The sequence below is a fragment of the Anopheles merus genome, chromosome 3R (assembly GCF_017562075.2).
Source record: "Anopheles merus strain MAF chromosome 3R, AmerM5.1, whole genome shotgun sequence".
NCBI classification, from domain to species: Eukaryota; Metazoa; Arthropoda; class Insecta; order Diptera; family Culicidae; genus Anopheles; species Anopheles merus.
Window position 1 is genome coordinate 42396015 of NC_054084.1, and position 27690 is coordinate 42423704.

The following is a 27690-nucleotide window of genomic DNA, read 5'->3' on the forward strand; positions in this document are numbered from 1 at the left end:
CCAAAGAAATTGATCGTTACATTATCGGACTGGTGGCAAAAGGTAGGCAATATTTATTTAAAACAATTAGCAATTAACAAAATATAATATAATCTTTCATATAATCTATTTTACAAAAAAGGTGATCTTGAAGCGCTGAACAGTATGCTTCTGGAAGGATACGATCACATTATGGATGTCGCTGCACCCGACGGAACCACCATCGAACAGGTGGCTAGCTCCCGTGGCCATCAGGACATTGTGCGTTTTCTCGAAGGCATACGTAATTTTGAGGTAAACTAATGTTACTAATCATTGAAGCATGATGTTCATGTGATTAAGATGACCCAACAAAATTATCTGTTTTTTTTAAAGGAAAATCGTGAAAATTTGCTCAGTGCCATAAGACAGAAGAAGTTTGAAGCTGTTGTAAATCTCACGAAATTACCAGATGGAGCCAAACTTGTGCGTGCAAAGAATTATTATGGTAGGTTATGATTGTAAACAAAAACCAATTTTAATTGATCTCACGAGACGAATTATCATATTGATAATCACATTAACCTTTTTTTAAGGTCGCTGTTCCCTGCATATAGCTGTACTGATGGAAAACGAAGACATCGTTGACTATTTAGCCAGCAATTTTAAGGCAGCGCTCAAGATTGGGGACAATGTAAGTGATTTTAGTGGCAAAACTGGTGCGTTTTTACACGACACTACTTTCCGCTTGTAGCTGGACCGTACTCCACTGCACTACGCCATGGGAGTAAGCAACGTGGAAGCGTTAAGTCGTATCCTCATCAAGAATGGCGCCAAGCGTGTGCTGAAGGACTTGAAGGGCCGGCAGCCGAGCTACTATTTCATGAACAAGGCGGACGTTTTGCGCCTGCAGGAAGAGGAAAAGGAATGAAGCAGTTGCGGTCTGCGAGCAATCAATTAAATTTATTGGATTAAAATGTTTGTTGTTAGTAAATCTGTTCATCCGTTTCTTGTAAATCGGGTTATGGATGTTTTGTGGTAGTACAATTATTTTCTATATGTTTAGTAAATAGTTTCATAGCAATAAAATCGTTTCTGCGATAGTTGGTTTCTGTTTAAAAAAAAGTGTCTACTCCTGTTGCGTTTCAACCGTCCTGGGGGAATACAAATTCGAAATCAGACATCGTGTACCTTTCCATACCAACCTTGCGCATAACTTGACAGTCACTGTCACGTGCGTTTGTGTACCTGTTTGATTTAAATATAAATAAACACCACACAAACACCGAATTCGTTCACCATGAGCTCGTCTCCAAATTCCGAGGATGATAGGTAATGTTTTACTTATGATACTACAAATTTACCCTCTCGCTATTGTGTTGTTAACTTTTCACACTCCCTCACAGAAAGATGGATTTCAACCCATTGCTGCTGGCGAGCGGTAAAAGGAAAAGTGCCTTCCTGCCGTACAAGCCTTCGAACACAGTGCTAACAAACTTGCAGCGCGGCAACACGGAAGCAAACATTCCCAGTGAAATCTGTCTCAACTTTCACGAAAAAACCGGACAAGGGGAAATAACCGAGGAACAGATACGGGCGGAACAGGCGGTCGACGTTCCAGATGCCGATCAGTTCACGCCGCTCCATTGGGCGTGCTACTATGGACAGCTTGCGGCGGCCAGTATTCTTATCAAGTACGTGAACAAATTTTAAATTTTGCTCCTACGTGGCTCATTTTGTAAGGTTTAATGGTTATGCCCTCTCAAGGTGTGGTGCGGATGTTAACAGACAAGCAATGGACATGATCACCCCGATACTGCTGGCAGGAGCAGGTGGACACAATGAGATCGTCCGATTGCTGGTGGAAAACGGAGCAGTGGTCAATCACATGGACATCGTAGGCAATACTGCGCTCATGTACGCGGCTGCCGGCAACCATCCCCACACCTGTAACGAGCTGCTTAATTCCGGGGCTAGCTTTACCGAGACGAACGAGGACGGGGAGTCCGCCTACTCGCTGGCGGTGAAAAACAACGCTAATCTTGCGCAGGCTGTACTAGAAAATCACATCACAGCACTGCTGATGACGTGAAGGGGAGCCGTGCTTTTTGGAGGAAAGATATGTGATAATCAGATAAACCATTGAACAAACCCATTAGAAATGTTGGTAGTATTGCAACGTAAAAAAATCGTGCAGAAATATTTCAAAAATCCCAAAACGAAATAGAATATGCTTTTATGTCAAATACAAAAACAAGATGCGCTTACTGCAACAGCACTCACTGTAGACATGTATCGCAGGAAAACAAACGGCTGTCAAAACGTATGTTTTCCATCGTACACCGCTTCGAACCGTGAATTCGTGTTTCGTTTTCGTTCTACCCGCTGTTTCGCTTGCAATAGCTGTGCAGAGTGGCACAAACTTCCATCGAATTTCGGTGCAATAGTCGCCGTTCCGCTGTGTCTGTGATAATCGTGTGAACTGTAAACCGGTGGGAATAGCAAATCTCTTTATTCTTTATTGCGTTTGTGTTATCTTTTTCACCTTTCCTTCAAAGCATCCTTCCATCCCGGCGTTAAACGGCGTCCCCCTCCCCATCCACACTTGCTATTCGTTTCTTGTGCAATCCCGGTCATTCAATCGGCCAATCGGGTTTAATTTAATTAGGCTTCGCGTTTAATTTGGTCAAAACAATAAAAAAAAAGAAAAACCCATCAACCCCGGCCGCATAATGGCTGCCGACTGGGCGGTTGTTGGCAAACAGAAGAAATCCCGTAAACAGACGGGAGGAGACAAAAAAACGCAATCCCAGAATGGATCCGAGAGTGCTCCAAAAATAGAAGACATGGGTAAGTTTGGAACGATTGACTCTTTGTCAGCGGCGCGCTAGATGCAAGCGGCGAACTGAGCAAAATTAGTGATCGAGAATAGAGCCGATTCGTCGTACAGCGCATCGTACCGGCCTTTCTGCCGGCAGCCTACTGTGCTGATGCATACCCCGTTCCTAGCCCGATCGTGCGTGCGTTCGATTGCCGGTTACACGGTCGGATGCTTGGACGCTGCAGCTCAGTCGCTAGTTTGCTTCCGTGCAATACCGTAATACACCGGCAGCAGCATCATTCGGTGGCCGTACAGCACTTGATTCTACCAGTACCCGTGGCCTAATCCTGTGTCGTGTCGATTGTGTTGGCTTTATTTTTAGTTGACATGGATGAAATCTGCTCCCTGTACAGCGATGTGAAGGACGATGTGTTTGCGAAATTTAACGGTTTGAAGGACGCCAACACCGGTGCGAAGGCCGACCCGAAAAAGACGCTCGCACCCGTTAATGGCAAGCGGACGGCGACACCTGTACGCGATCAGGCGCTACAGCAGGGCGGTGGTGGTGGTGGTGGTGGTAGTAACAAAAACAATCAGCAACGGGAACCGGAATCGGGCGCGGCTCCGGCCAAGCAAACGTACAGGAACTTGGATGCGGCCTTACGTGCGATCAGTGCGCCGGATCTGCACTCCCAGCTTGCGGCCGTGAACGTAAGCTTCAAGGACAATCATCTGATGCTGCTAAAGGCACTGACTGGAATACTGAACGACAAACTGCGGGTGGACGATGCGGCCGCCGACCCACTGTACAGCAACAAACCGACCACCTACCCGTACAAAACGATGCCCACCGCGCTGCGCACGGTGATTGATGAGTGTATTGGGAAGGCGAATGAGGAGAATGTGAAATATTTCTACGACCTGACGCTGTCTAATTTGGCCAGCGATCTGAACAAGGGTTTGCCCCATCTCGGACACAAGGTGATACTGCAGGCGATCGCGATGCACTATCCGTCGGCCTGTGTAAATAATCTCGCTCGCAATGCGATACTGCGAAATTCGTACCAAAACCGGCACAACATTGGACTGAGCCTGCTGTGGGCCTTGGGTCAGGGTGGGTACAACGATCTGGACGTTGGGCTGAAGGTGTGGCAGGACATCATGGTGCCGGTGATGGAGCTGAAAAACTATAACCGTTTCACGAGCGATTACGTCGTGCGTATCCTTCGACTGCATCGTGCACATAGGTAAGAACAAAACAAAAATTAATGCATTCATTCATGGTATGCAATTTTACAGCAAAATCAATTTATTAATTTAAACGGAGCTATTCTTAATACTGAAAAACTGTGATTATTTTTCCTGATAATACAATCACGTACGATTGTCGGAAAATATTGACTTCCCTCCACTCCGTATCTCACGCTAAGCCCTAGCACATTAATCTTTCGACAGAAAAGAGATTAATGTGAAACCGTTCCTTTGACGCCGTGCCGCGGATTGCTCAATCGCGTCACCGCCGTGTGTCAAGCCCGTTTTCGGAAGCGGCAACCTGTTGTACCCGTCCCGCTCATTACGAAATGCAGATCACATTTCAGATGGTTCAGCTGCCGAGTTGGGTATTTTTATTGAATGACAATACGGTGCAGGCGGCGGTGGTACCACGCCATGCCTGTAAAAAAAAATCGGAGCAAATCCATAAACTTCAGCATTAAACTACTCCCAGCCCCGCCCCCCCAAAAAAAAAGGCCCCGATCCTTCAATGCGACCGTCGATTGTGTACCAAACAACCGATACTCCTTCTGGCAGCCGGCCGATTGTTAACTCCGTCATTGTGTGCTTATTTATAGACTCACGCTGGGTGGCAGCGAGTTCCTCACGATCCTCAGCTCGCTGACAACGCAACCCAAAGCGTGCCGCGAACTGGATGAGGCAGCTCAACTGCTGGTGGAACGGTACGTGTTCAGCGCACCGAAGGCATCGGCCACCTTCACGATGCTGTTCAAGAACATCTCCTTCATCACGCGGCCGGAGATGATTTACTACGGACTGGCACTGTGCCTGTTGGAAGATCCTGAATCGGCAGCCGTCTGGTTAGGGTTGTACCGGAACAATGTGGAAACTTCGCTCGCCATACTGAGCTATCTGAGTGAGTACGGAAGCACCATTCTAACGGTGTTGGAATCAATGCGAAGAAGCCTTATTTGATATTTCTTCTTCAACAGATACTTCATCGCAGAAAAACTGCGGCAAACTATTAGGTGAGGACCACTTCATTCGGTTTTTGTCGGACGTGGAAAAACTGAACGAAGAACTTCAGCAGTCAAAGAAGAAAATCGAAGGCCTGGAATCGGTTACTAGTATACTAAAGGTAGGTAGTTTAATGATTTTTTAAACTAATCTGTAGAGCCAAAAGTTAAAGTTATTTTATAAGACACATTTTACATCTCCTTTGTAAGATGAAAGATCATTACTTGTGTTACATTGATGAAACAGTGTTTATTCTTAACAAACATTTCTTACTATTTATTACAAAAACTGTTATTTCAAGCTTCTTCGAATGAAAAAAAAAACTTTATCTTAAGTTTTTCTATTCTATAGCAACCTACACATTAATAACGGTCTACACATACTGTAGATAATACAGACTGCAGAACAGACTGTAGATAATTCTCAGTAGTGATAGGAAAAATGAAGCTTTAGTAGGAATAGATTCCGGCTGACTGCGAAGTTTTCTGGAATTGATTCGGGGTAGTAGGTCCGGAATTAGTTTGCGATCGGAATCGATTGCGGAGTCGAAAACGCCTCTGGAATCGGAACTGCCTCCGAAATCATAATCGGCTTGGAAGCGGAGTCGTTTGGGGCATCTCCATAAGCATAGGTATTTGGGTCCAATGGTGATCCGTTTGGTCCGTGATAGTCCGTATTGATAGCCGCAAAGAATCAAAATTTAATTGTAATCGATCCATTCTCATGAGATTCCCGAACTGTTTTCGTTCTGAAATTTACGCTTATTGCAATTTACGAACAATCAGTTCAATCTATCCGGAGCTTATTCCATTTCTGGAGTCAATCCTGATTCCATTACCTGTGAGAATTGCAATTCGCAGTTCGATTACGATTCCGGAGCCGATTCCGGAATTGGATCCAGAGTCAACTGCAGAATCGGCTTCGGAATCGGGTCCAGAATTGATTCCGACCACGGAATCGGAATCGGATAGATCCGATTCCGAGCTTCCACCACTAATGCTCAGTCCTTGCTAAAGTACCCAAATGTGTATAAATTGCATTCAGGGCTTTTAAAAAGCAAAAAAAAAAGTTTTATAATTGATATTTTCAAGCTAATGAAAATACCGTTTAAAATTGACTCTAAATAATTTCAAACCCAAAATCCCCCAACTGCGTACAAAACCCGTTCGACAGTTGCGCTTGATCCGACCTCAACCATCGCGTGTAAACCGATCCACTGACAGCTGCGGCTGCCAACGCGAAAGCCGTTTTGACAACACGACGGTTTGTCCCCGTGCGCAACGCTTCCCCCCCCCTTGTCCTGGCCCACAAACGAACCCAATCGGTCGTTAACAGCCTTTTTTCCCACTCCTCACAGTTGATTTTCTGCTTGTGCATCGTGAAGCCACGCATTTTGTCGTTGCCGATTTTTTCTTCACACATTCACACCTTCCACGACGGAAAACTACTACCTGTACACAGTACTACTAGGTTTAGCTTGTTTTTAGTGTACCCACCACGGTTGCTACGGTTGGTTTTGTGCATGTTTTTTTCTCTCCCGAAACATTTTCGTCCCAGGTTTTACTCTCCTCGCGGTCGTTAGCTCGGTTGGTTGGTGCGGCAGGGTTAAACAACCGCTCGAACGCCGCCGCCGTAACAGCAAAGACAAAGGTGTGTGGAAACGGGGTGTGACGCGATGATGGTGATGTGTGCGCCCTGGCTGTGTGTGGAACGATTCCTCCCTAGCAGCCCATCGTGTGTGCGAGAGATGTAACTCCGTGGCCGGAATTTTCATTGATCGAGCTGTGCTAACGTTTTGCCGTGTTTGTGTGTGTATGTGTGTGCAGTTGTGCCCAATTTCCACGTGCCCCTAGCCTACGACAGCGAACGTCCGTGCGTTCCCGTGCGTGTGTGCGTGAGCGTGTGTGTGCGTATGCGTGCGTGCATGCTTGCGTGTGTAGAGCATCTCGAAGCGGAGACAGCAAGGGCGATGGAACTCTGAAAACGCTTTCCGGGGAGGACGCCGCAAGCATGCTATCACAGCAAACTGCCACGAATGTACCACCACTTTCCAAATGGCACACACGTTTCCACCGATGCTATGTGTGTATGTGTATGTGTGTGTGTGCGAGCTGGCGAGTAGATCCCGTGAAAATGTGTTCAGTGGCACAAAAGGAGGCAAGATGTGAGGAGCGGGCGCGTGTGATCTGCCCCAAAACTACCCAGCGGTATCTAAAGCTTATCGGCAGAATGTTCATCCCTTCACGGGTCGCCGTTCGCTGAAAGAGGGAAAATCGATACATCTTGAACCCTCCCGCCACACGAGCTCACAAGGGCTACTATGAAATGAAAAAAAAAAAAGATCCGCTCCGACTCCCGTCTCTACACGCCGTTTCGGCACCAAACGGGTGTAACGATAGCTTTTATCTTTTTCACTCTTTCACACGCATCTCCGAGCAGAGAATGTCCTTAATTTGGGGTTAAACTAAGTACATTTCGCGCAGCAAGAGGGATAGCTTTTAATTAATCTCCCTTGTTTTTTGCTTCTCAGCGTGGAAATTACATTCACACTAGCCAGTGTGTCCGATGGCTAGTGACGTGTACACGCAGTACTCACTGCCGGGAGGACAGTGAACAAACTTTCTCTACAAACAATATTTTAAACGCCAAGAATCAGACGGGCTGTGTACCGCTTTCCGGCTGCTTCCAATCTCTTGCATGCTGTATCTTATGTCGGGCTAGAGGCGGCACATCACCACCAGAGCTACACAAGACATGATCATCGTATTGCTTTTTCTTTGCGATCGAAATATGCACAACATGCACGGAAAATGGTGTGTTACATGTGGAATGTGATGGTTTGCGTGTACAATTGCCACTACTTCCTCACCACGTACACCCAGCCGGGGGTGGTGCATTGTGTAGCGCGGCGGTGCAATTGCGCCCAGTGTGTACCGAGTGTTGTACGGTGGTGAATTTGTGTTAATTTCATGTGAGAACGAGTAACAATCGTCGGCCAATGGGGGGTCGTCCAGGTTTCACCGGCTTTTCTGGCAGAAAGATTTCACATCTGCATCCGTTTCTTGGCTCCACTTTCTACCATAATACTCTGCTATATGGGCTAACGAAGCTGGAATAAAGTGGTTAATGGTGTCTAGAGTAGCAAAAAATGTCCATGCTATTCGTCAAATCGTTAACCTCCTATTGAAATGGACAAATGAAGAACGTCGTCACTATAGCACACTATGGGAGGTGCTTCGGGCCTCAGCAGTTGCATCCCCGTTATCACTTTCTGTTTATCTTGTGCAGCAGCGATGCACAACACACTGCTCCTTAGCTCAGATAATCAGGAAGGTTGCTGACCCCCTGTACCCCGTCCCGTCAAAGCAACTCATTTCGGAGGTGATAGGTTCAATGCGAAGAGAAGAAAGCTTTTGTTCGGATCATTCTTGCCTGGCCAGTCCCACCCTAGCGCGATTGTAACGGTTACACATTGCCCACACACACACACACGGACGCGCGCACGCCCGAGAGGATCGCGCAGCATCATCAGGGCAGGCCGTGCCAACCGGCAAAAGAAATCGGTAGACTGCCTCCACCATTACAAAAAAAACAACTAACGACTACTTGATCGTCATCCCCTCCATTTCCGTGCCGACGAAAGGGGAAAGAACCATCTCGCTTCACACTTCCCACCCATCTTCGTATGTCTGCTCTCTCGCTCGCTACCGTCTCCCATCGGCAGATTGTTTCGGAACAAAGTCTAAGAGGCAAAATAGTTAACCGAAAACGGAAAACCTGTCGCCAAGGGGGGCACCACGAAGACGGACCCACTGGTTTGTCGATCTTTCCAAAACTCCTAATGTAACTGCCAACAGTTCAAGTGCCTGTCGTGCGCTCCGTTAGTTGTGTGTGTGTATGTGAGAGAGAGAAAAGGAGACAGAGGTACCGTTAAGTAATCGGCGGGGTGACGGGGCGATGTTACCTGCAAACGTGGTCGCGCCGTGGCTGAAGTCGCGATTTTCTCTGTTCCGTTTTCGTGTGCCGGCTTGCAAACCCCACACAACGCACAAACACACACAAAACGGCTTCGGTGGTAAAACGACGGCACCACCAAATCGACCAAATCGTACTGTAGGATGGAAGCTCCGGCACCTCATTTACCCGGGCGGCCTGGATAATGGCCAATGCCATTACGTAGAGCCGGCTGAACGTGATGATATTTCGCATGCAGAAATTATTCAATCCTCCCTGCACTGCCCGCCCGGTGCGCGCATGCGTGCAGACTGATTTAGAAAGTGCAGTGGACATAATTGCTTTCCGAACGGCCTGCTACACTCTGCTGGGGCCCGTAGGCAACCTCCGCAGGCAAGGTGCTTCCTCATCATCGGTGGATTGTTTTAAGTCACTGACATCATACCGGATCATTGAAACAGCTGCTTTTTTTACTGGACGCATTCACACAAAAAGACGCAGTGGCATAAAAAAAAAAACGATGATCAAATCAGAACGCACTGTGTCATGCGTCACGCGTTAATTGTTTACTTAAGCGGTCTGGCTGTGGTAGCGTCCAGGCCAGGCGCCCAGCGTTTCGCTTAGATTGCTATTATTTATTGCACCCCCTAGATCCTAACCTTTGGCCCACACTTATCGCCTTGGATAACATAAATCGGTGGCCGTCCGATCAGATCGAGATATTACTTTATTATTGTCCACGCACCTAAAACTGCAGTTACCCTTCTCCTTTCTTTCAGCCATATCAGCGCAGAACAGCTGTTTTCCGCACCTATCGCAGCCGCCAAAATGTGATGTGGCCTTTTCCGAATGGTCGCGAACTGCATCGCGAACCTCACACCACCCTGTCGACTTCGTCGACGGTGTTGGGTGATAAGAAGGGGGTGTTCTGCTTTTTTAGGAAGGTCAATTCCCGTAACTGCAAGAGCCCCTAAGTGGGCATGTGGAACTGATAACAAGCCTATGATTTGCCCAGGCCTCTATGCATTCGAAGGCAATAAATTAACCAAAAGGCCAGGCGAGTATAGAAATGCCGCGTGGCACAAAATCGAGGTAGAAACAGCAGTAAAAGGAAGGACGTAAAAAACCGTTAAAAGCTTTAGAAAGTACGTTAGTTTTTTTATATTGAAATGTTTGTTACTGAATTTAGCACATTTATCCGACGTGTGGTACGTTTGTCGAATGTTCTAGAAGCGTTCGTTGCGTTCGATTTGCAACGGCATTTGTTGCTTTTTGTTGTAAAAGGTTTATTTACAAATTTTGACCCACAAAAAAGGGGTTTATTTGTTAACATCCTACAACAAAAAATCGAACACAAATATAAAATTGATGATTTGACCGATTTATTGGTGTCAGAACCGGAGTGCCAACGACATGGTGTTACAGCTTACAGACAAAAGGAAAAATCGATTGACAAACACACACAGCCGATTCGTGTCTTGTGTGTTTGTGTGTGCTCCAAAATTGGTCTGAACAAGTATCGTTAATAAAAGTATTTTCGTTTTTGGATTTTTGGTTCCAACCATTACCGGTACGCGGGGCGAATTCTAGGACAAGGATGACGCGAATCTTTTAGAAAGGCACAATTGGTACTTGGTACAAAATTAACGAAAGCATCAGCAAAAATTGTATTAACTGTGGCTTTTATCAAATTTGCTGCCGATGCAGGTAGTGGTGCTCGATGCAACGCGATCGCTGCTTCATTACAATTCCCCGGTACCGGTTTTGCGTACAGATATGCGCCTTCGCACCGTACTGCACGTGTGTAGGGTGGCTTTAGGCGTAATTTACGCCCTTGGCGCACTTACGTAATGATGCGCGATGTAAACGTGCGTGTGTGTATGTGTATTTGCACGTAGTGAAATCGTTTCCACCTCTGAATCGTTGACGATATATTGGGACTTTATGCGTATATATTAGTTGATCTTTTCAACAATTGCGTATGCGTGATGAGATGAAATGCGCATGATCGAATCGTTTGATTCGATCTCAGATTGCTCTGATCAGATAGAAATCAGATAAAAATAAACTGTCTTGCTACACACGCACTTTTCAATGAAGCTTGGCCGTTCGCTTCGGGGGCGGGGGGGGGGGGGGGGCACAGGAATGTGTAGGAAAGGTGTAGAATAAAGCACGAGAAGCTCGATTTGTAATAGTGCAAGCAAGACGACCATTCCATTGTAGGTTGTAAACCATTCTTTACATGCTCGTACATGCATTCCAGACAAGCCTGTTGCTTACTGCTGTTGTACAATGATCTACATATGTTGCGCTGTCGGCCGTTGGCCGCCTGTGGATGCTTCCCGCCGGGAGTGAGGGCCATATAGGAAAATTATTAGCAACCGATTAAGGTAATAGCAACACGAGCTGCCCCCCACAACACCACCACCACTATTCGTATTCTTTCATTCATGGTTTCCACTTGCCCCCCTGTTCATTGATTCGGTAAAGGCGCTCGGCTTTGTGCTATGATATTAATGCGGCGAGGCCAGGACCTTCATCCTTCCAAAAGCTAAGCGGCTGGGGTGGCACGTTATGGTGAATGAAAACCTTCATGCTCTTTTCGATGAAGCATGAAGCTTTAGCACACAAGCGCATGCACTCTTCCGCCTTTGTTTGCTCACCTCGTGCGCGTACGCAATGAGACGATGGTAGTGAATATTATGCACATATGTAGAGACCTCGTCCTTTTTAGATGCTAATCGGTTTGATTCGATTTTTTTGCAACATATTTGCAGCCGCTGCTACTGCTTGGTGTGGTTTGGTGCAGGTGTAGACTAAGGAGCGTTTACAGATCCACTGCCAGTTCGTTTTTTAAACTCAACCGGACAGATCAGACAGAGGGGCAGTATTTGCCCTGAAAAAAGGCAATTTTAGAACAACTTTTAGCGCACGGTGTACCGCTTGAATCCTTTGCTTTCGATAAGAAACCAATTCAGATTCTGTGAGGTGTTATTCCCTGTCAGTGTCCGTGCACAAACCGTTCGATAACCGTCATTGCTTTGTTTTCCTCTCCACAATAGTTGCATTCCCTGTCTTGGTCGTGATTGTACATTCCATACATCCTCTTGTGTGTGTAAAGTGTCGTCTGAGGAACGATCTCCGTACTGATCGTACCCCCCGTGGCTAAACTATTCAAAGTGTAAAGTGTAAAAAAACAATTCCACAACTGGTATTGTCTATACATCCCATCAAAGAAACGAAGGGTGCATCGAATTATTATTTACCTATAACTTGTAAGAAAGCTAGAAAGGCACACCTATTTAAAAATGGCCCCGAAATCGTCCGCTGACAAGAAAGCCCAAAAACAGAAGCCGCAGAACGCTGCTAACCAAAACCAAAACCAGAAGAAGGTAATTGATGTTCAGGATTCATCGGGAAGATTTAGTTCTGTTTAATGAAGAAAAAAAAACAAATTTATTTTATAAATTAAAATGAAAAGCAATTTACTGAATATTTTCTGCTTCTTTTTTTTTGGTATTTCTGTTCATCCATATAGGAAGTGCAGGGCAAATCGAAGAAGAAGCAATCGTCAAAGGTGAACAGCAAATCTTCTTCCTCGGTCACTTCCGTCCTCTGCAGCTTCCTGCTGGCCACATTCCTGCTGTTCGGCGTGACTGGCGCGCTCATAGGCTATGACACGTACCGGGCCGGCGGCAAGTTCGAGGCTTCGTTCACCGGGCAGACGCTGAAGCAGGCCGGACTGCTGCCGGCGGTACAGGATGCGTGGACCTGCACGATGAAGTACAGTGCCCGCGGCTACAAGTGGGCCGAAACGAACGTACCGGTGTACTATCAAGCCACCAGCAAGGTAAGCAGAGTGAGCAGTAGTGGTATAGATGTGGATATGCCTTTAATGATGTCCTTTTTCCTGTTTTCGTTCACATGCAGGCCCTTGGACCATACGTAGAATTTTCGATAGATTTTGGCAAAGTTCTCTGGAATGGTACGAAGAAGGGCTTCGCCAACATGAAGCTGCTAGCTGAGCAGAAGCTTCCAGTGGTGGCCGATTTCGTAAGTATCACTCCCTTACTCCCCTTCTGTGTGCCTGGTGTGTGTTTGTGTGTTCTGTACATTCATTGTTTTTTTTTTGCTCGTTTTTTTGCTTCAGATTGAACAGTACGCACCGGGACTGCCGAAGAAGATCGGTGATGCATCATGCTCGTTCTGTGACACCGTGAGCACGTTTGCGTCCAATGCGTACAAGCACACGTTCGAGTTCTTCAAGACACAGGTGTTTGTGTAAGTGTAAGGGGTGTGGTGTACAGGGATTTGTCAATGTTCCCAGGGATTTGCTTTTGCCCAAATTCATTTATCGGTTATATTAACTCTTTATAAAGGAATAGTTGATTAATGAACAATCATTCATGATGCCAGTGTAATTCACAACTCTATGAATATGTACATTCCCTTAGCCATTATCGTTTATCATATGTTCGTAACGTCAGGTTCGATCGCAATTGTAACCAATTCTGCTGCGTGATATGTTTATTTATTTAATTTTTTTATTGTGGCTTTGTTCTCTTTAGATGTTATTTTTCATTATTACATATTTTTATTTTAATTGATGTTTTATTTTATATTGCTTTTTCTTTTCAAATTGATTGTACAATTCATGACAATGCTTTAAAATAAGTATTTTTTTCATTATTATTTTATTTAGTTTTTGAAGCCTGTATTGCATAAAATCAATGAATGACAATTTTTTTCTTCTTATCTTTCGATACAGTGGGAAACTTTCCATGGAAAGCTTGGGAAAAGCCTTCAACAGTACCCAACAGGCTGCTGCTCAGTACTATAGTTGGTTCAACGATCAGGTTGACTTCTATGCCAAGCTAAAGTAGAACGGTGAGCATCTTTCCCACCGTTAGCAGCAGCTGGTGCAGCAGCAGCAGCAGTAATCACCACAACAGCAACAACGTCAACAACACTGTCTCGTAATAAACATCCTTCTTCGATCTTCGGTGGAACCGGGCGAAGATGAAATGGCTCTCTATTTCATCAACGTCCGGGGATAGGCTAGTTTGAACTCGATTGGTCTGCGATCGATCGGCGATTCAGCTTGCGCTCTCTACCTTACTATCATCATTCGATCCGATGTATGCAGAAGAACAGTGGGAGGAAGAAAAGCGCGGTGCATTACGGTTTAAGATAAAAAAACAAATGAGAATGTGAAGCAGGCCAGCACGCATGGCACGCGGACGGTCGAAGCATTAGGAAAATGAAAAGTGTGTAATTGTTTCTAGCAATAAGAGAAAATTGAGGGTGAGTCAGAGACCGAGGGAGTAAGCGATTGTGTACGTAAAAGATTCAAAGCAAAAGCCGGTAGCGCAGCCTACCACAGATGTAGGGTTGCACAGACACACTGGATACAAAGTCACATGAACCAGGGAGGATCAGCTGTACGTCACAAAAGGGAAACGCATTGTGATCGTGTTTGGGAGTATCTAGTAGGCGCAACATCCTTTACCTACCTTTGATATCCGCAGGGTCGGAGCATGAGGAAATTCCTTTCCACACACGCGAAAGGGAAAACGCGTCAATCTTTTGCTAGAATGGAGGTGTTTTTTCTCTTATGCCTGTTATGTACCCAGTGTGTATGTGTGTGTGCTCTTGTTTATGGTAAGCTCATTTAGTGAAGTGTGTCACACAGTCCTGTCCCGTTGCATATTATATTGTGCGTTTGTTTAGTGTTAAAAACAGTACTGACCATTGGAACACAGAAAGGAAAAAGGAACTATTTGCATAGGATGAGAGGAGTCACACACTTCGGGCGGGAATCGAGTTAGATGTGATGCATGGAAATGACATCGAAAAGGACAGAACATGATCATCGTTAGTCATCATCGTCATCATCGTGGAGAACATAGCGATAGATACCGCGTTTGTGTGTGTGAGTGAGAGGGAGAGAGAGAGGAAGAAAAAGAGCGAGCGAGAGCCATATAAAGGATGATAATAAACTGAAACAACATCGTGTTTAGTGTGGCTTACGAGAACAAAAACTAGAGCCTAGAGCGTTGCAGCCGGAATAAAAGAGATTCTTCAGTCAGGTGGCAGATGTATCTTGTGTGTAAAGTGCAGCAAGGGTGGGACACACTCCCCCTTTCGATGGTCAAAATAGACAGACTTTTTTTACAATTATACTTTTTTTCTGTTTTGCTAATTTAAGATCCACGCGATACTAAGAACTGCCCACAAACACACACCGTAACACAAATGGTGAAAGTCAATAATTATGGGCGCGGCTGCGCCCGTTTTGATTCAAACAAATAATACTTCACGCAATTCCCCGCAACAGTGTTTAAGGGCAAAGGCCAGGACGATTTTAAGAACCGTTTGGTACACATTTCATTCAGAACACCACCATATTTCGACAAAAAATATCATAATCTCCCCCCCGATATTCATCCCTTGAGAAAGGAGTGCAGAAAAGAATGAGAAAAAAAGAAACATTAAAAATGAACCACAAACACAGAATGTACCCTTTTTTGTTGTGTGTTTTTTGGTACTTTCTGTTGATGACAGCAGACCAACATTGGAGGTTTCTGTGCCTCGGTGTTGGTCTGCAACTGCGCGTAACATGTTTGAAGAAAGTCAGTAAAACAACTGATTTAGATGAATCTTCTAAGAAGAAACAATGAATCACAAGATTCATCCTGGGTACCGCAAAAGGGTTTTTTTAAATAACCGAATTCTTAGGAGGGCCTACAATGCACGGGATACATAAAGAGAAACTGGGGAACCATTATGGCCCAAAAATTGAGAATCCAGTTCCAGGTCCTGGAACTGATGCTTAATCTAGTGCCATTCATGGCAGTGATCCTCAATCCACATCGTTCGAGAAACTGATCCTGTCCAATACAGGCCCTGGAGCTGTTCCTGAACCCGTATACATACCAGCTTAAAAGCTGATCCTAAAGTCATGAGAGTCCTAGAACAAATCCTGAATCCATTCCAATTTTGGAACTCATCACCAAACCATACGTGTTCTGGGATATATTCTAAACCCCTGTCCGTCTGAGAATTGATTACAGGTCCTGGAACTATTGCTGAACGCTTATTTGTTACGTGCGAGGGCGTCTTCGTGCTTAGACTACATCTGCACGTGCGATGGATTTTGCGAACGCTGACGTTTTCCGAGCTTTTCAACGATTCACGAATCTTTGAAGATCAATACTGAACTTTAGATATTCCTGTAAACAACTGATTCATCTATTCAGTAAAACAACTGATTTAGATGAATCTTCTAAGAAGAAACAATGAATCACAAGATTCATCCTGGGTACCGCAAAAGGGTTTTTTTAAATAACCGAATTCTTAGGAGGGCCTACAATGCACGGGATACATAAAGAGAAACTGGGGAACCATTATGGCCCAAAAATTGAGAATCCAGTTCCAGGTCCTGGAACTGATGCTTAATCTAGTGCCATTCATGGCAGTGATCCTCAATCCACATCGTTCGAGAAACTGATCCTGTCCAATACAGGCCCTGGAGCTGTTCCTGAACCCGTATACATACCAGCTTAAATGCTGATCCTAAAGTCATGAGAGTCCTAGAACAAATCCTGAATCCATTCCAATTTTGGAACTCATCACCAAACCATACGTGTTCTGGGATATATTCTAAACCCCTGTCCGTCTGAGAATTGATTACAGGTCCTGGAACTATTGCTGAACGCTTATTTGTTACGTGCGAGGGCGTCTTCGTGCTTAGACTACATCTGCACGTGCGATGGATTTTGCGAACGCTGACGTTTTCCGAGCTTTTCAACGATTCACGAATCTTTGAAGATCAATACTGAACTTTAGATATTCCATAATCTTTTCAAGATTCATATGAATCTTCAAAGAATTGTTCAATTTTTGAATTAGGATGTCGTAGACTATCCGATTGCGTGGTATTTGAATTAATTGAATGCCTGAAAAGTCTGTATAGGCTGACATAACTGCGTATGTCATTACGCCAAATATAATACCCATTAAGACTGCTACAGTCATACTACCATGCTTTACCGATCAATCAATAGTACAAAAGCGCGCCGTGTTGTTTCTACAATAATGTCGGGATGTAATCATCGGTTTTTGGAAACAATTCCCGAAATTGTCTATAGAACGGATGAATGTATTTCAATATTAATTTACAAGGAATATGCGGATTCCTCTAGTGGTGGGGCCTCCCGGGCTGCGGATGTGCTCAAAGCTCACGCACTCTCTAGTAGGCATCGACACGCGGCGGTGGTGCGTAATATCCATCGCCCTTGCGCTCACCATTCCATCCCTGACGATGTCTTTCCATTCGCATTGCCTATGGGAACAAAGGAAGAAAAAGCACCGTTCAGTGAAGACCATTTCATATTAACGGGCACTTCGATGGCTAAGCCCCTCCAGAAGGAAGGGTTTGTTTACATACCCGGAATCTAGCGATCTGTTTCGTCATGAACGCGCACTCCTGGAAGTCGGCCAGCAGATCGGCACACTTCTTCGCACCGCGCACAGTACCGTACGCTTCGAGGCAGTCGATCGAAGCCATCTCCAGCTCGCCGCACTTATCGTACTGCTGGAAGTTGACCATCGACGCGGTCAGATCAGTGAACGGTGAGCGGAAGAACGGTCCAAGCGACATCTTTTGGTAGCTTTTGCTGGGATGACTGGCTGGAACATAAAACCAACGGGGTGGAAAACGTGAAATGGTAAGCTACAATTAAACAAATTTGTTTGTTTCCCAAGGATGCAAGTCTCTCGTGGGTTCTCGGTTTGGTGCAGCATCAAAATAAAGCAACTGTGATGTAACGTCACTGTCTATTGCGGCCAAATACGCTATGAAATACACCACGAAAAACGGCATTTTGTATGTTTTCTTTAGCAAGACATAACAGGAGAAAGTTACACACTGCATACGTATAATCTGCGTGCCTTTAAAATAAGTAAAATCCACAAATTAATAGAGTAAATTGTGATAAAAACTCACCTGGTCGAATTGCGAACAGATGTTTTTTTTTACACTCGCTTTTGGAACTTCCGAATTGACAGCTAGCAGACGTGTCAAACTCCGTCTGATAGCAGTGTTGCCAGACAGAAGAGCATTTGATTACGGTTGCTACGGTAGCGTTTGCAATTTCCGTTGCATGTTTATTCGCAAAAATAATTCTATTCATTTCATTCATTGTAAATTGTTCTATGCAAAGTCGTACCGCTAACAGCATTATTTCAGTTTGGATTTCTTGTTACAATTAATGATCACGTTTCGCAGAATAGTCACTACCTCGTTCGGTGGAATCACTCGTTCTGTGCGATCGATAGGAGCTACCTCCGTACGGTTGGTACCTATCGTTGCCATGTCCCCGGTTGCGGGAACCATCATCGTCATTTCGACCGTATCCTCGAGAGCTCCTAGATTCCAAATCATACCCATCCCTACGGTACCGACTATCCAAATAATCGCTACTACTATACGTCCTGGATTTTTCGTACCGGTCTCTGCTCGAATACCCATCGCTACGACGATCGTATCCGTGCCGCTCACGATCGTGATAGCCACCGCTATCCGATCGTCTACTGTACGGGTTCCGTTCACTCGCTTCATGCCTGCGAGAGTTGGACCGTTCTCCGGAATGTCTATCATCACGTTCCCTACTGCCCGAGCTTCCTGGTTCTTGCTTCATTTCGCCATACCGGCCACTAACAACTGTTGCAGCATTCGCGCCGTGTGAAGCGTTTCGTCGAAGCCCGAACTGTTCAAGATCATTCTGACGCTCGTTCAGTGCACTGCTACCGAATTCTTCGTCCGAGGTTGGCTCTCGCTTCGTCCCGCTGTCGTTTTTCAGCACAGCGGCAGCCGTTCGCTGCTCCACAAACTGATTTATCTTCGGTGTGATAAAGGCAGCATTTTCGTTCTTTTTCGCTCGACAGCTTTCCAGCGGATCGTACGCCTTGCAGTCCGAATTGTCCCAACACTCGGTATCGTCCAGTAACGTCTGTCCAACCGTTGTGCTGGTAGTACCACCGCGGCCACCACCACGACCACGACCGCCGCCGGCTCCTGCTCTTCGTATGATCGGTTCGGTTGTGTTGATGATGAGATCGTCGGCCGGATCGGGCAGGCTCGATACACGGCTAGCGGCCCCCGTCGTGAGGCTGTACTTGTACGCATCCAGCTGGCCACGGCTCGTGCACGTCTTCATGTGTTGCTGCAGCTCCTCCTCCCGCATCAGGTGGGACGTGTCGAGATGGCATCGGGCTAGCTTGATGTCCGGATGTTGTCGTTGGCACTTGACGATATGCATCGCGAACGATTTGCCCTCGATCAGATGCGTCACCTCAAACGGGCACTGTTTTAGATCGGACATAATGTATGGAGCTGAGTTAATCCACGTCGAAAGCCAATTTCAATCACAGTTGTCGGTATCGAAGGGACGCTACTACGAAAACAGGCCGCTTGGCTCACTTGCTGGCAGTGTACTGTTCAGCAATTTTCAGCTGACAGTGCAGTGTTGTTGTTCCGGGCAGCTTGGTGACAGTGTTGCCAAGGTACCCAATTTCTTTCAAATCAAATCAAAACCTCCACCAAAAAACCGTTGCGATTTCACAACAACAGAAAAAAATGTGCCAAGAATCAATTTGCCCTGTTATTTGAGTATATTATTATATCCGATTAAAAATCCAAATGCTCTAACCCCTTCCCGAACCGAACATCACTTTCTGCAGTCACAGTTTTGCGCTTTATTTCGAACCAAAACAACAAATTCTTTCCCGGCGCCGTTTTCGTTAGCGAGGGCGCTCGCACGCACACACACTCCCACCAACGTTCATTCGCTGTATAATTCTCGCAGGATAGGTATTATTAATTTTATGATAAAATTTCTGAACAGAAAAAAGATTAACAAATAGCAAGGGATGGGAATGAAAAAAAAAACAAACGAAAAAAAAATTCAATTCCAGCACAGCCGTGTGGTGGAAGACAAACATTCTCCTCGTCCCTTCATCTGCACCACCCGTCGTCGGCGGTATTTGTTCTTTTCGTTTTGCAAAATCTAACTAGCTAAATCCCGCACCAGTATGTATTTATGGAGCGCTTTAGGCGTGGGCAGGAGGCAGCACTGAGTCACTGAGTGGAACGACAGTCGACAGTTGGTACACTAAACCGAGGTCCGGTGGGCAAGTCCTACCTTCTCCGCAAAGTTCCCGAGCAGGCTGCCGAGCGCCGAGTCCGGTACGGATTTGAATTTGAATGCGATTGTCGAGTAGTAGCAGTTGTAGAACAATGTTCGCACTTGATTCAGCCGTTCACGACGCCTGCAAATTGCGAAAAAAAGAAAGAAAGACATAAAACCAATGCGTTAAAGGTATAGAACGCACGCCACGTGATTATGCGCATCGCACTTACATTGCGTAGAAATCGTGACTGTAGGACGAGCTGAAACATTCGTCGTCGAGCAGCGTGCAGCAGCTCGAGTCTTGCGATTGTTGCATCGGGTGCAGATGAGGTGGTCCAGAAGGAGGAGGAGGTTGACCAGCTGTATGTCCTACGCCATGATGCAGGTGCTGATTCGCATTCGGCGTCGTGGCAATCGTGTCTGAGGATATTGTTCCGCCACCGACAGCATGGCTGTTGCCGTAAACGTTATTGCTATATACATTGTGGAACTGTGGCTGGTGTTGTTGTTGTTGTTGTTGTTGTTGTTGTTGTTGTTGTTGTTGTTGCTGCTGCTGCTGATGATGATGATTATTATGGTGATGATGGTGGTGGTGATGGTTATGGTGATGATGATGATGGTGCGGCTGGTGTTGGCTGGCAGCATGGTGCAATTCCGTTGCCGAGTCCGTGCTACGAAGGCTGCCGGTGCCAGATATCATCTGCCAGCTGCCGACGGACAGGGAGGACGTCGACTCCTGACGCTGTCTTAATCGGCTCGCCACCGGCACTGAGACGGGACTAGTTCTATAAAGCAAATGAAAATATATCATATAAAAAAACCAAACGACACAATTCTACACAATTTACACGGAGGGGGAAAGAAAGAAAAAAGCAAAAGCACTTTTAAAGTAGCACTAACGCAGTAAATTGCTGCACAAATGCGTTCCAAAAGAAAATACTGTTTTGGTACGCGATACCTAATGATCATAACATAAGATCGTAGGAAGCATAGACTTTTACCGGTACGCGGTTGTTTATAAATTTTGAAAGGGGAAACACGCGAGACAGGCAAAACAACAAATACAACAAACAAGAGACGAAGAAAAAGGGCAGAGGGAGGTTGTGCTACTAACCTGTTCGGTTGCGGTGACCAAGCGCAATGATTACTGAGATTAGTAGTACTATCGTTCGATATGCATCCAATACTGCTATTACTATCGTGACTATGCGCTAACCAGCCATTGCTATCGGGGGGGGGGGGGGGGGAAGGGAAGGTAACGTGAAGGCAAGGAAGTTGGAAACCGGATAAATGTGTGGTGTGATGGATAAAAGAGAAAGAAAAGGAAGAAGAAAAAGAATAGCGTGATCACAATGCGTGAAAGCGATGAAAAAATAAAAACAGGATAAACAAAAAAGAATACGAATACAAAATACACGTGTGTGTGTGTGTGTGAGTGAAGGGAAAGCTCGTCTAGGCCGGTAGAGAGAGAGATGGAGCGAGAAAGAGAGTGGATAAAGCTACTCTAAATTGAGAAGAATCTAAAGCGAGTCACAAACGCGTTATCTTTGTGTGATTTTGATAATGAGACACGTCTAAAAAAAGTATCAAACCTTTCGAATTTATCTTTAAATTAAAGTGAAAAGGGTAGAGAAAGTTATAATTGAAATGAAATAACTCGCTATACAAACGGCTAAAGAACATGAAAACACGTGCTTGGTGTGTCTAATACCTGCGCTCTAACTGAAAAAGCCGAATTCTCGCGCTAATCCCAATCATTTGGCCAATACTCTCCGACCAGAGCCTAATGAACATCCTCCACTACACTCCCTACGGCACAACTTCCTTACCCATTGCTCGCGTTTAAACTGTCATCGTGCGAGTTGTGCACACCGACAATTGGCCGGCTACCGCTCGTCGCATGATGCTGGATGCTTGAACCACCGATCGTAACATTGATACCACCACCGCCACCACCACTGATTGCACCGTTGCCACCGACACTAATGCACGTTTGCGTGTCGTGCTGGGACGAGCTTCGCCCACTCAGGCAGCTGCAGGTTGAGTTGAGGGAAACGCTCGAGCCTCTACTTTCTCCATCGAGCAGTATACCGTCGAGCATTGATTCGCTGTCCGTCCGTATCACGCCTATGCTACTGCTTCCGCTGCTATGCTTACTTTTATATCTACAACAAAAAAAAACGGGGAAACGGAAAGAATGGAAAAAATGAACGTCTGTACGTTTTGAGCTTGTGCACACCACGTACCGTTGCCCCAAAATGCTGTACTCATCCTCGGCAATATACTTTAAGGCGTAGAAGCAGAAGAAAAATATCACCTCGCCCTTGTTGAGCCGGTCGGGCAGATTGTGCCCGAACAGCAGCCAATCGTACGCAATGGTAAAGTAAAGGATCTGGGCCGCACTCAGCGACTGATGGATGGCACCGTCGGCCCACAGCGACAGGCGCAACAGCGACACAAACAGTGGCGTCCGGTCCCAGCCGCTGATGCAGTGGATGAGCAACCCGGAGCTGCTGTCCTGCAGGTAGCGCAGCAACAGCTTCAGATAGTTCTGCGTGATCTTCACCAGATCCCAGTCCTTGTAGTTGTCCCAGTCGATCTGGAGCTGGGCCGCCACCGTATCGTCCGGCACGCCAATGTTCGCGTCCACGTGTGCCTGCGACCAGTCGAAGACGAGCCCCTCGCCGGAGTAGTTGTTGTCGCGGTAGTCGCGGAAAAACTCACAGCCCGGGTACGGCAGCGAGACGATCTTGAACTCGGCGTACCGGTTCTCCTTGTCCACCTTCTCCGACGAGGTCACGTTCATGCCGAACTTTACCTTCTTCTTCTCCACCATGAAGTCGACGATCGTGCCGACGTTTAGCGTTTTCAGCAGCTTTATGTCCTGGCTGCGCACCCGGTCGAACAGCTGCCAGTCGCTGTTCGTGATCGGTTCCTCGAACGTGTCCTCCGGCAGTGACGTTTCGCGTGCTTCGTACGCTTCCTCTACAAAGCAAGATGTGAAAGAATCAATATCTGGAGGAGGGAGCGCACACACAATGCTTACCATCTAACGTCGGTGAGGTAGCAGTTGAGTCTAAGCTATAGAAGAGGTAATCTAACCCGGACCGTCCGTAAATCTCCGGCCCACCGGACAGCGTGGCCGATCGACAGATGTACTTGCCCTTGTACAGTATGACCGGCAGCGGAAACCGGGCCCGGCAGCGGGCAAACCGTGCCTTGTTAATAAGATCGCGCAGCTTGTTGCCATCGTACGTCGTCTCGTAGATGGTTTGCTGCTGCTGCTGCTGCCCTGGACCGGCAGTTGGTGCGGAAGTTTGCTGCTGCTGCTGCTGCGGCGTTTGTGGCTGCTGTCCGGTGCGGATAAGATAATCATTGATGCTGGCGTATCCATTGTTTGGACCACCGGCGGCATAGGTTGGTGCCTGAGTATTGTTAATGCCCGCGCTGCCACTGCTGGAGAGACTTTTGTACTCGTACTCCGGTATCAGCAGGGTGCTGGGATAGTGCGAGGATAGTTCACCGGTACTGTTGCTAATCTCGATCACACTGTAGTCCTGCTGGAGTAGTACGTTACACCGATGCATAACGTCATTGCCCTGGAACGGGGAAAAAAAGACAAGCGATCAAATACCTTGCGTACGGGAAAGTGGCGCTACTTTCAATCGCGTGCAGACGACGCGCAAGGCTTCGTTGCGCGAACGGGTGAAAATGATTTGGCGTGTGGGAATGCGGTCGAAAGAGTGTCGGGCTTGATTTCCTTCATACAGCGGCACTGTTTGCCCAATCGTAGCAATCGACCCGGGTGGAACAATTCAACCAGAGTAACCGTAGCGACTAATCAAAACAACCGCAAAGCTGTTAATTTGGTAAGCCCTTTTTTTACTTCGTGCCAGCTGTCCCATTTACAAAACCGGCGATTTATCGGTTAAAAAGTGAGTATTTTTAAATAGAACTGTTTACACACATTTTAACACACACCCGTTAGAGTGTCGCCGCTCCTCCCACCTTTCCCGCACAGCCAATCTAACACAGGCAGAAAATGAATTGCGATGTAAACAAATAGCATTGCGATATGCGCGGCAAGTAATATGAGAAAATGTGTGATTTAATTTATATTCCAATGTTAGTTCGTTAATGTAGATGTTAATGTAGTTAATCGAAACATTTTATGCATCATTATTCTATTACTTTATCTTGCATTTATCTTAATCTAATTTGTAAATCTTGTAAATTGTAATGAATATTGTACACATTTTCTTTTTACAAATCTTCAATTAGGCCACTGTGCCCGTTGAATTAAATAAATAATAAATAATAATAAATAATAATTACGCATTTATATGGAACAGAATATTTCCGTTGCGCAATAAGGAGCGACAAGACAAAGGCACCTAATATTTATCCGTATTCTATGAATTGATCAGATCCACTGTTAAACAGCTATACAGGGTTTTCCAAGGGTTCTCATAGTTGTGGAACACTTCCTTGCCTCTTTCTTAGAGGGAAGTGAAATTCATATGACGGAAATTGGATAGGCTCCTTCAAAATTTTTGTTGGATTTGTCCAAAAAGGGTGCTACAGTGCCCAATTCCCATTACATTGAGTTAATTTCGAGTAAGAAAGCGTCAATAAAGTGTCCCACTGCTATGCGAACTACTGTCGAACCCTGTAACCATAGTAGCATATTTGTAATGTAAAACGCACTGATATACAGACAATGGTTTACCATTTGTCCGGCATTATTGTAGCAATGTGCCATTCTTATACTATTGTTTTTCGTATAAAATTAGAAGCTTTTCTTGTTTGATCGTTCAAAAATGTAGGTTCCTGCTTATTTCAGACCATACATGTTGTGGGATTTTGACCAAGTTTTCTTATTGTGAAACTGTGCTTTTTACTTTCAAATCAATAAACCTGAGCTATTACATTTTCACTAAAATACTGTCCACTTTTCGGTGATAATTCTGATTCATCAAACACATTAAATTGTCCTCCCCGTGTGACGATTGACTACTTGTTGCTGTTCAGACACATATGCACCGTCTACGACTACTTGATTTGCTGATGGTTTCTCACACGCCCCAGCACCCACTGTCCCAATTGGAGACAAAAGCGTAATAAAGAATAATCTAAATTAGAAAAGCCTTCCAACTGCTATACTAGTCCCGGGAAAGGTCAGCGACAAAAGCAGCTGGTGTTGGTTCCGGTCTCCGGAGAATGCTTGGAAACCTTCCTTTGCCCGGGAAATGTCCTTCAAATAAAAATTAAATTAAAGCCTCCCCAAAACACACACACACACACACACACACACACACACACACACACACACACACACACACACGAGATCGAGTTTAAAGGGAAAAGCGGCTACCTGCACACCCCATAACAGGCCATAACAGACTCTTCGACGAGGGGCGAGACACCCGCGATCGAAGCAGAGGGTGATGATGTGGCGCGTCTTTTGGATAAAAATAACAACCCCATAACGTGTCCCCCAAACACACAAAGCAACCAGCACCGACTTAGATTGTGTATGAGGTGTGAGGGGTGTAGGGAGGGGGACCGCAACAAAGAGCAGAGAAGAAAACGAAATTGTTGTATGGTGTCTGGCCTTTCTCCTTCTTCTTCTACTTCTTTTGTTGGTTCACACGCTCTCTCTCTTTCTCTTCTGTGGCGGATACGGTTTCGCTTTTGTTTGTTACACACATACACTAAGAGACTAAGAATATCATTTCCGCACTGTTCCGCGATTTCCTGCTTCCCCACTACATTCCCACCCGGTTCTTCCTCCTTTACCGCCCACTGCGCTGGATTGGAAATCCGCGATTTGCACCAACCTGCGCCGCTAGGTTGTTACTTAAGCGCGTAGTAAACCATGTGCACGTGTGAGAAAGAGAGAGCGCACTACTGTTACAAATTACCTATACCTCTCACTCTTGTATGGATTGTACAACGTGTTTATGCATGCGTGTGTGTGTTTGTATCGCGGTGTTGGGTTGCTTTGATCGACAGCACACACAAATCAGACAACGTTTCACAACATTTCTCCCCACGTTCCCTTCTCTCGTTCCTGACATGTTGTCTATTTTGATGTTATTCACGATTCCCGTGGGATCACCAATACAGTGGCAAGCGCGCGGGTGTGGACCCGGGGGGAGGGGGGGGTGGGTACAGATACGACACAAGGACGGTGGCGCCTGCAAGGTCTTTGCGTAGGGTTTGTGCGCTGGCACCACGCTTATCGCTTCAACTTCGCCCGCGGTTGATGGAAGAGTGGAAGAGGGAACGAAAAATAAGAATCAAAATAAGTGTGCACATGCAACATCAACAACGCCCCACTTCAGGGACAGGGAGCTAGAGGCGACCATTTGATGATAAAACGTCAACGTCACGGGGAAATGTGGGTGAATAGGTTAGGATGGGATGGCTGCTCCCACTGCTGGGGATCTTCTTTGGCCGGCTGGGTTAGCGCCACTGTTTAAGACCCTCGTTTTTTCTGCACTCGTTTTGCAGCTTACAGCTCACCACCCCTTGCACCACCCATTCCACCCATCAATGCTATCCACGTGGGCCAACTGCGCGAGCGAAAGCGCAACAATGTCGCCCCATATTACAGACGACGGTACATACGTACATTTTCACAATCCTTCGCGCGGTACATGTTCTTGGCGAAGTATTCCAATAACGATTGGATGTCCTGCGGTAGTATTTCGCAATTCATCCTTGCTGCTGTACATTGACGGTGACGGTCTGGAAGCGCTAGCGCGTACGCAAAACACACGACGATGCTGTTGCGGCTGCAGACGATGTAAGCTGTGCGTGATGTGGCACGAAGAAGTAACTTAACACACACGAGCGCGCGCGCGCACACACTTGCAAACAGACGGAAAAGATGCTGCTGGCGGATGCTTCCAAGGATACGCAAAATCGCGAATTACGGCGATGCGCACGTGGGGGCTAATGGGAACGATTGGAAATCACTACCACCACTACCACCAGCGAGCAGCAGCGAGCTGATGACGACGACACTACGGCGACGGCGAGGGCAATACGCAAAACTACGGAAGTGGCTTTTGTCTGCTACGCAGCAGTACCGTTCACGCGGGGCAACGCGCGAAACTTGTATCTGTATGAGTGAGTGAGTGTGTGCGTGTGTTTTTGTTCCTTTTTTCGGGATGATGCTGATAAACAAAACAAATGTCTTGTTTACCGCGCACAACATACACACACACAGTACACACGCACGCACACTTGGATGGGATTGTGGTCGCTTTTTTTTGCTGTGTTCTTTGCGACCCCTTTTGCACGACCGATTATCAGAAAACGGCCGTGAGAGAACGGGGGAGTAGGAGAAAGTTCACGGTTCACTTGGCACTACGGTAAAACGACCGAGAAGGAATTCGCACGCGTGGTACACGATTTTCCTGGCACGACCGCTTCGGGCACTGGGACGAAATGAACAATTTTACGTGCGTTCCGTGCTTTTCCGATTCAGCCTTAGCTCGCAGCAGG

At 46.2% G+C, this 27690-nt stretch overlaps 4 protein-coding genes across 8 annotated transcripts; 2 read left to right on the plus strand and 2 right to left on the minus strand.

Moving 5' to 3' along the window:
- The first annotated feature begins 1214 nt into the window (after nucleotides 1-1214).
- On the plus strand, nucleotides 1215-2237 carry LOC121595711 (DNA-binding protein RFXANK). The gene is made up of 3 exons (XM_041919889.1): nucleotides 1215-1290; nucleotides 1365-1652; nucleotides 1726-2237. Exons 1-3 carry the CDS (start codon nucleotides 1259-1261, stop codon nucleotides 2048-2050), a joined length of 645 nt encoding a protein of 214 aa, XP_041775823.1. The 5' UTR covers nucleotides 1215-1258; the 3' UTR covers nucleotides 2051-2237.
- A 42-nt stretch (nucleotides 2238-2279) lies between these two features.
- On the plus strand, nucleotides 2280-15165 carry LOC121595710 (transmembrane protein 214-A). 2 transcript variants are annotated; one of them, XM_041919887.1, is made up of 9 exons: nucleotides 2280-2450; nucleotides 2517-2808; nucleotides 3162-4026; nucleotides 4630-4928; nucleotides 5005-5150; nucleotides 12522-12833; nucleotides 12914-13036; nucleotides 13134-13264; nucleotides 13752-15165. In XM_041919887.1, the coding sequence occupies exons 2-9, from the start codon at nucleotides 2691-2693 to the stop codon at nucleotides 13864-13866; spliced, it is 2109 nt and encodes a 702-aa protein (XP_041775821.1). In that variant the 5' UTR covers nucleotides 2280-2450; nucleotides 2517-2690; the 3' UTR covers nucleotides 13867-15165. The 2 variants fall into 2 exon arrangements, with proteins under 2 accessions (XP_041775821.1, XP_041775820.1); XM_041919886.1 differs by having other exon boundaries at nucleotides 2280-2808.
- A 1958-nt stretch (nucleotides 15166-17123) lies between these two features.
- Nucleotides 17124-18094, minus strand: LOC121595712. Of its 2 annotated transcripts, none has more exons than XM_041919890.1 (3): nucleotides 17991-18094; nucleotides 17433-17674; nucleotides 17124-17327 (listed from the first exon to the last, which is right to left on the minus strand). In XM_041919890.1, the coding sequence occupies exons 2-3, from the start codon at nucleotides 17643-17645 to the stop codon at nucleotides 17235-17237; spliced, it is 306 nt and encodes a 101-aa protein (XP_041775824.1). In that variant the 5' UTR covers nucleotides 17646-17674; nucleotides 17991-18094; the 3' UTR covers nucleotides 17124-17234. The 2 variants fall into 2 exon arrangements, with proteins under 2 accessions (XP_041775824.1, XP_041775825.1); XM_041919891.1 differs by having other exon boundaries at nucleotides 17433-17670; nucleotides 17991-18076.
- A 1627-nt stretch (nucleotides 18095-19721) lies between these two features.
- LOC121597345 (myotubularin-related protein 14) lies at nucleotides 19722-27389 on the minus strand. Of its 3 annotated transcripts, none has more exons than XM_041923047.1 (7): nucleotides 26813-27389; nucleotides 23222-23774; nucleotides 22422-23160; nucleotides 22005-22340; nucleotides 21290-21400; nucleotides 20406-20960; nucleotides 19722-20314 (listed from the first exon to the last, which is right to left on the minus strand). In XM_041923047.1, the coding sequence occupies exons 1-7, from the start codon at nucleotides 26897-26899 to the stop codon at nucleotides 20158-20160; spliced, it is 2538 nt and encodes an 845-aa protein (XP_041778981.1). In that variant the 5' UTR covers nucleotides 26900-27389; the 3' UTR covers nucleotides 19722-20157. The 3 variants fall into 3 exon arrangements, with proteins under 3 accessions (XP_041778981.1, XP_041778982.1, XP_041778984.1); XM_041923048.1 differs by lacking the exon at nucleotides 26813-27389 and adding an exon at nucleotides 23944-24041; XM_041923050.1 differs by lacking the exon at nucleotides 21290-21400.
- Nucleotides 27390-27690: the final 301 nt, after the last annotated feature.

Coding starts and splice junctions, on each gene's coding strand:
- LOC121595711 (XM_041919889.1), top strand. CDS start 1,259: ATGAGCTCGTCTCCAAATTCCGAGGATGATAG. Junction 1,291..1,364: donor CCAAATTCCGAGGATGATAG/GTAATGTTTTAC, acceptor ACTCCCTCACAG/AAAGATGGATTTCAACCCAT. Junction 1,653..1,725: donor GCGGCCAGTATTCTTATCAA/GTACGTGAACAA, acceptor TGCCCTCTCAAG/GTGTGGTGCGGATGTTAACA.
- LOC121595710 (XM_041919886.1), top strand. CDS start 2,691: ATGGCTGCCGACTGGGCGGTTGTTGGCAAACAGAAGAAATCCCGTAAA. Junction 5,151..12,521: donor CGGTTACTAGTATACTAAAG/GTAGGTAGTTTA, acceptor TCATCCATATAG/GAAGTGCAGGGCAAATCGAA. Junction 13,265..13,751: donor TTCAAGACACAGGTGTTTGT/GTAAGTGTAAGG, acceptor CTTTCGATACAG/TGGGAAACTTTCCATGGAAA.
- LOC121595712 (XM_041919890.1), bottom strand. CDS start 17,645: ATGTCGCTTGGACCGTTCTTCCGCTCACCGTTCACTGATCTGACCGCG. Junction 17,328..17,432: donor AACAGATCGCTAGATTCCGG/GTATGTAAACAA, acceptor TTGTTCCCATAG/GCAATGCGAATGGAAAGACA.
- LOC121597345 (XM_041923047.1), bottom strand. CDS start 26,899: ATGAATTGCGAAATACTACCGCAGGACATCCAATCGTTATTGGAATAC. Junction 23,161..23,221: donor TACCTCACCGACGTTAGATG/GTAAGCATTGTG, acceptor CTTGCTTTGTAG/AGGAAGCGTACGAAGCACGC. Junction 22,341..22,421: donor TACAGCATTTTGGGGCAACG/GTACGTGGTGTG, acceptor TTTTTGTTGTAG/ATATAAAAGTAAGCATAGCA.